The sequence below is a fragment of the Phlebotomus papatasi genome, chromosome 1, assembly GCF_024763615.1.
Source record: "Phlebotomus papatasi isolate M1 chromosome 1, Ppap_2.1, whole genome shotgun sequence".
NCBI lineage: Eukaryota > Metazoa > Arthropoda > Insecta > Diptera > Psychodidae > Phlebotomus > Phlebotomus papatasi.
In genome coordinates, this window is record NC_077222.1 from 69,222,642 (window position 1) to 69,237,121 (window position 14,480).

The 14,480-nt window shown below is 30.8% G+C and overlaps 1 protein-coding gene across 4 annotated transcripts in view; it reads left to right on the forward strand.

The window, feature by feature from the left end:
* LOC129799092 (uncharacterized) overlaps positions 1 to 7,387 on the forward strand; it is a 207,623-nt gene extending 200,236 nt beyond the window's left edge. For all 4 annotated transcript variants that reach the window (XM_055842743.1, XM_055842752.1, XM_055842727.1 and 1 more), the window contains exon 9: positions 6,834 to 7,387. In XM_055842743.1, the coding sequence (XP_055698718.1) occupies positions 6,834 to 6,937 (104 nt within the window). In that variant the 3' untranslated portion in view covers positions 6,938 to 7,387. The remainder of the gene's footprint in view (positions 1 to 6,833) is intronic.
* Positions 7,388 to 14,480: the final 7,093 nt, after the last annotated feature.

The window sequence follows — 14,480 nt, forward strand, 5'->3', positions numbered from 1 at the left end:
CAGATATAAATGAAGCATTTTAAAATGCAAATGTCAATTTCTTTAACACTCGCTAAACCTATCGACCGTTTATTGTCGTTTTTCTAAGTGCGCTTGCTCAAATGATAAACCACGGTAAGATATAATACTCAACAAATTTTTCTTGGATAAGAGGAAAAAACCAAAATTTAAACACTAAAAAATATATTAATTGCATATTTTAAGAAATTCATAAAGTTTGATATCGACATTGTACCGTTTAAATATATGTGTTAATAATTTTAAAAGTTTTAAACGGATCAATATGACCGATTTTTGTGTCTTATATTTATATTCCCAGTTTGTTTTTTAAATTACTTTTTTATATAATATTTTAATATTAATATTGTATATTTCTTTTTAATTGATACTTTATGATTTGTAAGAAAAAAATATTTATTTATTCGTGAAATTATAATATCGAGTTGATAGGACACACCCGTCCGTGGTCCGATTCAAGGCTTAATAGAGTTAAAACACGTGCAAGTTAAAATACGTGCAAAACTTTAAATCCATTGTAATTAATTTTATTTAAAACTTTAATTTGTTGTTTAGGGTTTTCCGTAGTGATTGAAAGCCTCATTAAAACATATTAGCAGAGTTGAGTGGGTGTTGTGTTAAGACATTCATCATGAAATAATTCCTTTGCCGAGACAGAGTCACGTTCGTGGTTAAAATGTAAAAGTTCTCCAGGGACAACGTGAAGCTTCCATTGAAGATATCTCTGTGTAGTGTTCTATATCTCATATACATAATATACAATGCCATATGCTCTTTATAACTTTTTGGTGAAGAAATAATTTTTATGTCCATCTCTGCAAACATCACTCTTCTAACCTTCTACATTTACCAATAGAAGGAAAAGACAAATTTATTTCTCTGCACGTTCATCATTTTGTTCTTCACGTAGTATCGTTGTAAGAACAACCTCGAGACATCTTCTATCACATAGGGAGTCAATGGACAAAAAAACTTGTGCTTACTCTTGTAGATCTTCCCATCTTCTCCCGTACATTCCGAACTTTTTAGACATTGGATAATTCCATTCAAAACCATAGATGAACGTGGGGCAGTTTCACTTACGAGTTGAATTGGGAAAGTCTGCATTACAAAAAATATCAATAGACTGTTATACATAGTAAATCCAAAACATAATATCTTTACTGCTCTTTGGTTTAGGTTTAATATAAGAAATTTTTCAATTTTTTACGTCCTTATTAGAAAATATTTATATATTGCGTTAAAAATTGTTCATCTTTGGAGAACAAAAATTTTCTAAGCTTTCTCAACTAGAATTCTGAACCTTCTGAACTTTTTTTTTTAAATTTGAGGTAAAATATTGGATACCAGAAACTATACTGCCTTCAACTGCACTGTACGCAATTTCTTAAAGCAATCCCAAAATGGGCAAACAATTACTCTGACTCAAAAAATTACTGGGTTTTGTTCTAAATGGTCTAAAAATTACTCCTAATTGTAATCTTAAAAATTAGTCGAATTTTAGTCAAAGCATTACTCAAAATTGAGTTAGGAATACATTAGTTATTTTACGGGTTTAAAATTTACTGTAACATGGAGTAATAAAAGCGACTCCAAAGGACGGTCTTTTATTATTGAGAAAACACGCGAAATCACCAACTATTTTGCGAATTCACAGCACTGAGTAATTCTATTTGCCATTTGACAAAGGAAATTTCCCTTCAGACATACCCAGCGAGGGGAAGACTTTTTATAGGGACACTGGAAGTCACTGGAAGAGCCCATTTTGGCACGTCATATTTTAGTCGTGGGCGAGTAATCTCAGAGTTATTACGACGCCAAGTGACTTTCGTAATAACCATCCTATTATTCCCCACTTTCCGTCATTCGACTCTCTGACGACCGTCACAGGACTCGTTTTTGGAATCCAGAATACATACAGTAGAGCCTCGCTATAGGCCATATTTGGTTCCAGATTTGACACTTGGGTCGCACTAGTCCATGTCATTTTTTAAAATTATCAACGACTTTTAGTATTGAAATTGCTCGACGACTTCCACTTTCTTGCGATTGTGGTACTTGTCCTCGCTCTCTTGATTATGGATCACAATTATCACAACTACTCAATAAAGTTTTCCAAAAATATTAAAATAATTATGACAACATTCCATGCCGCGTACTAAAAAACATAACCTCACTTAAAATCAGTGTTTTGAAATCAACGGTCGATAAATTGTGGACTATAGAGCGATGACCTATTGCGGGGTTCTATTGTACATCCAACAGTAATCCTCCTCAAAATTGCCCTTTGGGATCAGAAGCATTTTAGAGTACACTATAGGCACACTAAGTGCTTTATTGAAGAACCCAAACAAGAAAGGGTACGAAGTTAATGATTATAATAAACATAGGACTTAAACAGGTTCTGCTTGAGAAACTTAGGGGGCAGTGGGGCACCTCTGAATTAGGGCAACTTTGAAATTAGGCTTTTTGACTCATTTTTAAATGGAATTGAGCCTTATAATGATATAGTTTAACTTCGCAATGAGTTTGTTTGACCTAAATTATACCGTAATAAGGTTCAGTTTTATTTAAAAATTTGAGACAAAAGCTTAATTTTAAAGCTGCCTTAATTCAAAGGTGCTCCACTCCTAAAAAACTATCTAAAACCACCCCATTCTTTCTGACTCTTGTTTAGCATTTTTGACTAATGTTTTAATAATCTTAAGTTAAGATGTTTTCAAATTTGCATTAAACATCATATAAATTTATAATTCCATTTGTACAAGGATGGATTATCTGTACAAGAAAATTTCTTCTTTCTTACAGGTATTAATTTTCTATAAACCAGAAAACTCTTCTTTATAGGGGAGAGTGAGGTAGTTTCACTCATGCATTAATTTCGAAAATAAAAATTTTTAAGACGAAAAATAATTACTCAGGAATTGTCCTGTTTATTTTCAGATAGTCAATTCTCAAGAGAAACAAACGGAACATAGTTTGGATATGGTTCATATTCGTTTAGCAAATTAGTAATGAAAAAAGTTCAGCTGTGTGAAACTGCCACACCCTCCCCTACACAGTTCATATTTACTTAAAATAAGTTAAAATAATACATCATGTAAAACAAAAACAAAAAATGCTTGAGAAAGTCATCTAGAATCTCTAGAATCAATAAGATTGTTATAAAAATAATTACATATCTCTCTATACATACGTGAACAATTTTTTCAAGCGCTTAAATATAAATTTAGCGTCTTTACGATCTGAAAATCTCAACTTCCTCAAATGGATTATGGGGGATTTTTCTTCTTTCACGAGCTTTTGGTTTTCAAGAAGAGCTCCCATTAGCAGAAAAGAATATTTATGTGTGTAATTTAATTGTTAGCAAGAAGATAAAAAGAAAAGTAAAGAAAATGCAACGTTATATACATAACTCTCACTTCCGGAATTTTTTTCCACCTTTAAATCAAGCGGGTGAAAGTTTTAGTCAATTGTGCACATTGTTGGGTAAGAAAAAGTGCCACTAGCAAGATCCGCTAGACTTTTAAGAATAAATTTGAAAAGATAAACAAAGTTTTTTCTCCTCATCCCCGAAATTTCCTCTCTCATTGGGTTTTTCATATAGAAATTGTGCAGGCGCCCGTCGACCCAAGAATTTTCTTCTTGGCAACAAACTTCTTTCGCTGGCGAGAAGAAGTGTTTGCAGGAGGGCGAAAAACTCCTCAATGAGAAAATGCAAGAAAAATATCTGATAAAGTGAAAAAAAAACAAATCCTGGGGAAGTCTCAAGAGGCAAGAACAAATCAAGAAACACTCTTAATTTAGACAATCAAAAAGGGGATCGTTTTTCACACACTTTTTGTTCTACTGTAATCTCTTATTTTGTCACTGTCAATTATTAATGAATGACTCAAATATTTATGGGCAAATTGCCTAAGAATCTTCCTAAAATACCCTCCCAGACCATTATTTCTGCCATGAATTACAGTCTTCAGAAGCTCAGAAGTTGCCTGTAGTTTTGACATCATGACTCTTGACCTTCACAACTTGAGCTGCAAGAAGGCACAGCTGTTTACTTATTCAAGTTCCAGTGGATGAAGTTTAATAGGACAGACCGGTAGTTCTGGAGGGTTAAACCTTTTTATCTCATACGTTTCAGATTCTTTACAATTTCAGCTTCTCTCATCTGAAGTATAAAATGAGACTTCTCCGTTAAAAGTACTTAGTGAGCCCAAACAGAAGTAGATTTTGATTCTCCAATAGTGTCTTGGATAAAAGATAAATGGAACTGTATTTGCACAAAAAGTCGTTTACGTTCGAAGAATTCAAATTCAATTTCGATTTTTCATACTAAATTTTCGAACAAGGTGGGGAAAATTTATCAAATATCACACTGTTTGTTCTGTTTTTTTCCTCACGTGAAGACCGTCACATTTTGACACTTGAGCACTTCAAAATTCGAACAGGATATAAATTCCTCCACCTTGCGAAAGTATTAAGAAGTAAGAAAGTCTCTTTTTTGGATCTTCAAATATATTTTCGAATTTTTCAAGATCTACTTCTGTACGGAAAGAGTATGGTGAAATTTTCAAAATAGACTATATAATAGGGATGCAAAAATCAAAAAATCAATTTTTGAAATTTCGATGTCGAAAATTTAAATATATAAAATTTAAATATGTAGTTATAAACTACAGTAGATTTCTTAAATTTGAACATTTGGGGAGTATAGATGACATTTCTCACTCCTCAAAAACGTTACGGAAATCATGTAAAATGTACTTTCCCTAAATTAAGAAAGATAACTTTAGAGAATATGTCAATGTAATTTATTGTTAAACAAATGGAATTTGTTGAAGAAGTTAATATAATACGATAATATTCAGGGAACATCCAGAGGAAATTGGTTGTAATTCAGACTCCATGCAAAATATCCTTCACGTAAACTCAATTTTTACACTTCAAATTCAACCGTCGTCGTTCATATTTGAAGTTATCGAAGTTATGTCTTTTAAACAGTCCTCCATCATCCAAATGATCTAAATTATTGGGCGTAAAAGTAGCAAATAAAAAACCCGCAAAGAGAGTTTGTTTTTAATTCTTCAAATGTTTGACAACTGTGAATTGTTAATTATTATCATTTCTATCATTCATCATCATCTCCCGCCCGTCTCATTCTTGCTTTAAATTTATTTTAAACAAAATATTCAAACTTACATTAGGAAAATTTACGTGATTAAAGAAATTCTTAATTGCTCCAACTACAAAGGGAACCATTTTTTAAGTCCCATTTTTGACTACCCACGTACATTTATGTATACCAAAACACTTACACTGAGAGAAATTCGAAAAAAATTAAAATAACATTCCGGAAATGTTACTTTTACACTGCATTATTGATCTGAAATCGGTGTAAATATTATGCCTTTAAGGTGTGTTATGAGTCAAAGTTACCCTTTTTCATGTTAATTTTACACTCAAAAAGGTGTAAAATTAACATTAAAAAATGTTGATATATTTTTACACCTAAAAAGTGTTAAAGTTACGAGGAAAAAAGTTAATCGCATCCTCTTTTTTTCTCAGTGTATATTTTTACACCTAAAAAGTGTTAAAGTTACGAGGAAAAAAGTTAATCGCACCCCCTTTTTTTCTCAGTGTACATACTCTAGCCTAACTTACTCTTTCAGTATTAAGTGATATTTTTAATTTTTCACTTAGTTTTCTAGAACTGCATAGAACAAATGACAAGAGATAATGCCTTCCAAAGCCTTCGGTCACTGGCGACTATCGACCGACCCCTATTTATATATCCACACTTCCACATGTTTTTATCATTTTAATCTAAACTGCCTCTCCCGTCTAATAACTCTGTAAAGAACGATTGGGTCACCGATTACCCAAAAAAAAATCTTATTTCCGTAAGTCATGTTTGACTCTAAAAAAATATTTTTCTGATCCCCAATCTTTAAAGATTTATGGTGCTATTCCGGCTATTACAATGAAGAGAGGAAATATTTTTCCTGAACATTTTTTTAATACATGACTGCATTCATGTTTTTCTGCATTATCGAATTTCCTTTGTATTGGCTCCTATCTCATATCGACTATTTTACCTACTCGTTGTCGTGTTTCAAAACCACCAAACAGTTGTGACAGGAACCAACGTAATAAAAAGCCGATTTTGTAGAACCATTTGAGAACAGTCATATACTAAAAAAAAAGTGCTTAACCCTTTAAGGACGATTGGGTCATCCATGACCAAAAAATGAAATTTTTCCTACGGCGTTCTAAAGCTGTATTTTGCTCTAAAAAGGTAGAAAAAAATTTTTCTGACCCTCGATTTTTGACCTTCTCGTCCTTTGTTTTCATTTTCCATTGAAATAGCACCATTACAGCACCTTTCTTTATGTATATCATGTCTAACGGGTCTAACGATTTTCTCACCATAAGATAAGCTATTTGATCGAACCGATAAAAAGAACATTTCTACAATTTTTAAGCGAATATAAACAATTTAGGGATTACAAGATTCTTTTGATTTATTTATTTATTTATTTATTTATTTATTTTTATTTTCGCAAACAAGTTAATTGATTCACCTCTTGCTCATCTACTTAAATTTTAAATAACATACCTTCAGTATTATTTGTTGTATTTGATAAAGTATATTTTTAAACTTTTGCCCATAATATCATTAATCTTCATAATGTAAGTTTAAAACTACATTATCGCCTGACTTTGAAATGACAGCGATGAACTTTTGCAAACGGAAATGTCACTCCATTCCGAAGGACAATGAATTGAGCTTTTAAACTTGATATTTCTCGTTTCAGTGACATCACCCAGTTCAGGAACAAGCCCTAGTCCAGATGCAGCCACACGAGTAATTGCCGCATTGTTAATTAAAGTGTCTGTCATACGATTCCTGACGAGATAGTGTGTGAGTGAATGCAATGGACACCCGTGCGGATGTTAAGGAAATGAAGATGTGAAAAAGAGCGGAAAATTGCCAGAAATTTTCACTTGACCTCCTGCACGCATTATTAACATATTAGGTCTATCCTTGAGAAGATTCACCTGGAAGTCAGACTGCAAGTGAAGGAGGAAAACTTTCAGCTAAAGAGTAACGGAAATTATATGTAAAATTCATAAAGATAATTTCATGTATTATATAAAATTGGAGGTGGTTAAAGTGTATAATATGATATTCTTAGAGTTACAAGAATTCATAAATATATTATAGAGCATAATAAATAATTTTGTAAACACCGTTAAGAATCAAAGAAAAAATAAAAAAAAACAAGAGAAATGCTTACGATTGAAATTGAATGAAAATATATAATCAATATTTTAAATAGCTGTAAGAGGATAATAAATTGTACAATGAGATAGTTCAATGAGTTTCTTTTTTCACCACCTTATATGTCCTCATTTTAAATTGCGCCATTGGCATCAAAAAAAAAAGAAAGAAAAGGTAAAGGTTGAAAAACGGGATTATATCAGGAAAATAGAAGTAATTTTCCAGAAATAAATTCATATCCAGTTGAATTTAATACTGCAGACATGATTTTTCATTATAGCTAATTGAATAAATATTTCATTAATTTGATTAAAACACAGTTTTTATTTTGATATTGAAAATTGGATTAATGGAAAACATTGTTACATGCATTTTTTTACAAAACTCGCATAACACAAATAAAATTATCATTTTATCAGTCATTAAAAGAACCTAATCTACATATTATTAAGACACTAATCATTTAAGACTGACAAGAAATCTGATGAATAAATTGCTGAATAAATTTTATTAAGTACCTATTGTTTTACAAGCAAATTCTAATTTAAAAGAGTATCAGAATTTTTTTTTTATTTGAAACTGAAGCACATCTGAGATTTCCATATAAATAAAATAACCACAACATAAATGGGCAACCTTTAATAAATTAACAATATTGCATTTAACTTATATTTGATTAAATTTAAAAATTTTCAGGTGTTTCTTCTTTTTTAAATTTAAGTTTGTTAAAATACTTAACACTGTTTATATTGTTTAGAACTTGACTGAATATTTTTCACATCGATTTTATTACGAAAATGAGAATAAATCAAATTATATTTTGTTACCGTTTACATTGCATATCGTCGTTTGGATCAGCAAATGTGCTCTAACTCCATTTTCTTTGTATCTGCATTTGTACGAAACGCTTATATGACGATGTCTCATTGTGAGAAATACAGATACTAAGTAAATGCAGTTGACACAGTTGCTAATCCAAGCGACACTGTATCTTCATATCGCCCAACAAATTAGCTATTTCCGTATAACCTATGTATTTCCCTATAAATTATACGAAAATTGTTGATTTAAGGGACGATATGACTCACTAAAAGTGTCAAAGTGTTAAGTACACATATTTTGGTATGATAATAATATTAAATAACAGCACAGCACAACTCAAAAATAATTATTATGTAAACCATCGTTCGGATTTAATTATGCTATATATTAATTGAAGGGAAATAAAACAATTGCATTATCATTAAGCCCTTTTTTTTTACATATTTTAAGCAATTCTTCACTGAGAGAAATCCGAAAAAGTTAAAATAACATTCCGGAAATGTTAATTTTACTCTGCAGTATTGATCTAAAATCGGTGTAAATATTACCCTTTTTAGGTGTATTAGGGGGTCAAAATTACCCTTCTTCATGTTAAATTTACCCTTAAAAATATGTAAAATTAACATTAAAAAATGTTGATATATTTTTACACCTAAAAAGTGTTAAAGTTATGATGAAAAAAAAGTTAATCGCACCCTCTTTTTTCTCAGTGTTGTTGAAAAAAAAAAGTAAATTGCTTCAGCGTATCAAATATTGACGAAAACGTCTTATAAGTGTGTAGAGGCCATAATGGCCTGTACATGCACAGCAGAGAAATTTATATCCGTATTAAAGAGTTTTTATTTCCTACACAAAAAAAATATTTCGTAAGTCCCCAAAAGGAATTCAGAAACATTTACGAACAATTTTACGAAATATTTTTTTTGTGTAGGAAATAAAAACTCTTTAATACGGATATAAATTTCTCTGCTGTGCATGTACAGGCCATTATGGCCTCTACACACTTATAAGACGTTTTCGTCAATATTTGATACGCTGAAGCAATTTACTTTTTTTGGTGTAGAAAAACTGCCAATAATTGTTCGAAAATTGTGAATTTGGATATGAATTTCTTTACGATCATAATGGCCTCTACACACTAGAGAATTTTATGTCAATATTGAAGTAAATTTCCTACGCTTTTGTAAGGAAATCTCTTTAATATGGACATAATTATCTCTATTTTGATTTTAATTGAATTTTGAATATTTTCTTCAAAAAGCAATTTTTACTTAAATATTTCTCAAATTTACAATCCTTAAGACCGGACTTAATACCTCTACACATTGTAAAAAACTTTCGTCAAAATGGAGCACTTTGAAGTAAATCTCACTTATCGCCTCTATATATAGAGATAATTATGTCCATATTAAAGAGATTTCCTTACAAAAGCGTAGGAAATTTACTTCAATATTGACATAAAATTCTCTAGTGTGTAGAGGCCATTATGATCGTAAAGAAATTCATATCCAAATTCACAATTTTCGAACAATTATTGGCAGTTTTTCTACACCAAAAAAAGTAAATTGCTTCAGCGTATCAAATATTGACGAAAACGTCTTATAAGTGTGTAGAGGCCATAATGGCCTGTACATGCACAGCAGAGAAATTTATATCCGTATTAAAGAGTTTTTATTTCCTACACAAAAAAAATATTTCGTAAAATTGTTCGTAAATGTTTCTGAATTCCTTTTGGGGACTTACGAAACGCTTGTAAAACGTATAGATCACAAACAAGTTCGACGAATTTTGTACTTTTTCACAAACACTGTTCCTGAAATGCTCACTTGCGGAGAATTTTTTGTACTTTTACAAACATTAGTTCGCATAGTTTTGTTTGTCTAGCAAAAATTTACGAACAAATGACAAAATTTTACGAACATTTTTTTTATGTTCCAACGAACACTTACGAACAAATGTTTGTGAAAGTATTAAAAATACTCGTCATATGATCATCTTACGAATAGTGTTTGTGAACTTGTTTATGGGGTTAAACGATTTACGAGCATTTCATAAGTCTCCAATAGGAATTCATAAACATTTACGAACAATTTTAGAAATGTTTTATCTACATAAGCATAGGGAATTTGCATCAATATGGACACAAATTTCTCTAGTGTGTAGACACCATAGTTCCGTAAAAAGGCGACAAAATACTCCATTTTACATCCTACAATTGCAGTTGTTAAATCAATTGTTGTATATACTACCTATATATTTTGTTATCAATCATTACTTTAAGCAATAAAAACCTTTCGAATGATAAAAATTACAAAACTTTAATTTCCAGAAGCTGAACATATAAATTTTATTGGTATTTTTAATGTTGGATGATCATAGGTTTTCCTCGTATTTTTTTAATATAATAAAATAATTCCTTTTTTCTATTGCAAATAACACAAATAGCAAAAGATATTTTTTTCTGTTAGGTACTGACTCTAAAAATATGCTATATTATGTAATTATTCATAAATGGTTTACTGATTCGAAATCCTACCTTAGAAATATTTTTAAAAGATAACAATCGTAGTTTTTCTCAAATTTTCTGATGGAAGAATTCTGGAATTATAGAGCAGAGCGGGGCAGACTAGATAATGTGGGATGTTATTGCTTGCTTTAAAAGAAATATTGAGCAAACACTTCCCTCCTATTAATGAAAGTATTTATCAGTCTGATCAAATTTGATTTGCCACCTAGTTCAGTAGGGGAATTCTGTAACAGTATGACAATGTCATATGACAAATTCTGAATTCTTTTTAAGTAGAAAATTCGCCAAAACTATCCGAAAATGTGACTCATATAAACAATTGAGAGTTTCATGCTGCCTGTAATCGCCATTCGTTACTCGGCGGCCTTTAATGCCATTCTGTAGGGGAATTCTGTAATTTTCGTGGTATTGTCATACGTGAGTTCGAAACCTGACAATGTCAATCAAGCTTTTTTGTCATATCATATGAGTTCGAAAATGCAATTCACTGATTTGTTAATGAAATGCCTTTACTTAGTGATATTATGAAATTACAGTTTGTCTTGGTTGATTTGTTTAACAAAATTCATAGTCATTTTAATTGCCAGAAATCTCAAATACGTGACTTCTGACAATGTCACGTGAGCTGAAATGGCAATGTCACGGCTACAGAATCGCATTTTCGAAAAAACTCTCCTAAGATTCGAACCCAATTTGTCATATGGCATTGCCAGAGCGTTACAGAATTCCCTTCCTGCTCCCGAATTTAACCACGAAAATTTGTCAAATTCTATTGTCATATTATAACAGAATTCCCCTATAACCCCGTTATCTCCTAGATTAGATAGGTTTTATAGTCTATTCCAATCAATCAATAAATCAGCAATTGACTCATCAAATTTCTTTTCAGCCTTAAAGAGTTTAACGCGAATTTAGTAATTTTTTTTTAACTTTTGTTATTTGTAATCGACTAACCTGTTCAACATATAAAAGTCGATAAAGTCATTAATTAATGAAACATTGTCTCGATATAATTAAATACTAAATTTCAGAAAACCTTTTAATCCCATCGTGTTCTCTAATTGGCTAAATCATTGAACGTTCTCAAACTTTAGCCAATCGAGAAACTGTGTATAACTAGGATATTTGTTGAATTTTATAATTAATTTACATACCTTTAATACTTTTAGATCTTACTCCTTTTTAAACATTTTACGGGATTAGATTAGGGTTGAGGTATTTTGGAATCTTTTTCTAATTTAGAATTTTGAGGTTGTCTTACTGTTTTAGGTATTGGCCAAAAGAATAATGAACACGAAGAAATACCCATAAATTGGGGATCTTAAATTAGGATCTTCTGTGTTTTACTCTTTTGCCCATCCGAAACAGTGAAGAAATCCTAAAATTACACTTTGGAAAATGATTAGAGGAAAGTGTCCAGTGTCCATGCTTCGTACGATCCCAAGCTTCGTAATGACTAGTTTTTTTCAATGTTTCTCAATAAATGTGATTCATCGAACCCATATTTTAAAGAACTAGGGCACAGTTTCTAGTTTTTAATATATTGAATTCTGAAACATAGGAAAAATTTCAGGGGCCCATCAAGCCTGATAAAAAGTGAAGCTATTTTTCACTTTTCCTTGTAAAAATGTTGCAGATATTGTACCAAGACTTAAACAATTTTGTTCGTCGTTCTTGTATTATTTCGGCAAGCATTACGAAATATATATTTCTAGATAGCTTTTAAAGCACGATTTCGAAATATATCAGACTGATAAGACAATTCTCTTTAGGAAAAAACTTGCCAATAGTCTTCAGTGACTCTATGCAAAAACGCATGGCAAAATTAAATGTCGATAGGTCCCTGAAAAATCTAGTCATTACGAAGCTTGGGATCGTACTTAACATAGGCACTTTACCCTACAAATTACTCTGCATTACCCTACAACCTACATAAAGCCATATTCATATGTAATTAAATATTTAATTCGATAAAATTTTTTAGAGCCATTGTGTTTTCTGATTAGCATGATATGGACGATTTTTATGAGATAGGAGAAACTGGGGCACCACCAAACACGGGGTAGCACCAAACACTGCAATTTTTAATCATATATTCGACTTCAGAGGACAAGACTTATAGAAATTTATAGGCACTTTAGGGAAACTTGTCCACTGAAGAAATGGTCGTGGTATTCCAAGTACAGTAGACTCTCTCAAATTCGGGCATTTGGGGCCGAAATGTCACCCGAATTAGAGAGAAATTCGGGCGACAAATTTTTTTAAATGCAACGATTTTTTATTCATCTGCATACACCTTTTGAGTTCATATACTAATATTTATGGTAAATTTCAAGAAAACCCCTTAATAATGCAAAAACACATCAGAACTAAGACAAACCATGACAAATTTGAGCATATTTGCTTCATTTGATAATCATAATCAAACTTGAAAAATGTCAACAAACTTTTTTTGAATTTAACTGCCACCAGAATTAAAAAATAGCCCGATTTTAAAAGAGCCGAATTAGCGAGAGTCTACTGTAGTTTAGAAATAAGAATTAGTGTTTGGTGCTACCCCGTGTTTGGTGGTGCCCCAGTTTCCCCTATATTCTTTAATCGTTAATTGTTTGACTATGAAGCATTACATCCAAAGAGACTTTATACAACACAAAAAGAACAATTTTTTTAAAATTTTTGAAATCTATGTAAATAATATAAATTTTATCAAGTTTATGTTAAATTAATTTGTGAAATCTCTAGTTACATAACTTCCAAGCAAAATTTGAATTTTCTGGCAGTAAAAGAGGTGAATTTTATTGAATTGTAAATGCAAAAATTGTCAATTTCACCGAAAGTGAATGGTTAAAATGTGAAACACAAAGCAATTTTTGTTGTCCATAAACCATCTCGAGCACCATTTTGGCTGTGTTTCAAAAAAAAAATGTATTCTCTTATTTCACATTGCGAAAATTTCTATTTAATTAAAACTTTACCCAAACACAGAAATGAAATCCTGGAAAACATACATATAACTCAAAATGCTTTCACAATTTTTTACACTGTATAGTTTGTGCATTTGTATATAATATAACTTATCTGGTCCCGAACAAGAGGAAAACTGCTCATTAATTTCAATTGAATCTCCACAATGTATTTAATCAGTAAGTCCTTGGGGTTTTGAACCATGAAAAAAAAGCCCTCTCTGTCAAAATTATTATTAATTCACTTGCAGAGATACATAAAACAAACATTAATTTTCAATAATCTGTGATATTTTTTATTATTAATGCCACCACCATTGGTTTTAAAAATATTATTTTTCAGCAGAGCTTTTTTTATCAAATTAATTGACTCATAATAGGTGGTAATTGGATTTTGTTGACTCTGTGTAAATAACAACGTAAAATAGAGTAATTGAATATAAAAATCAAATAGTGAAAGATTTCAATCAAAACAGGCAGGTTTGTAGAATACTGAGGAAGAGGGAATTGGGAATGACTAAAATTCATGAAAAAAAAACTGCCTTTGGTGGCTCTTATCATGGAGATTAAAAAAAAATGTTCTAATTCTAATTGTTCGATAAATTAGTGAATAAGATGACTTTTAAATGAAGAATGTTTAAATGTTGAATGAGTGATTAATGTATGTTGTTAATGCATACAAAACAAATGAAAAAAAAATTATGAAAAAGGAAATTTCATTATGAGAAAATATATTGATTTATTGTGTATGAATTTTATGTGAAGAAGATGACAAGAAAACCACATTAACTGTATTGAGGAAAAAATAAAAAAAAGAAATTTTAGCAAAAATTTAAGATTTACAAATATTTTTGTTTTTTTTATTATT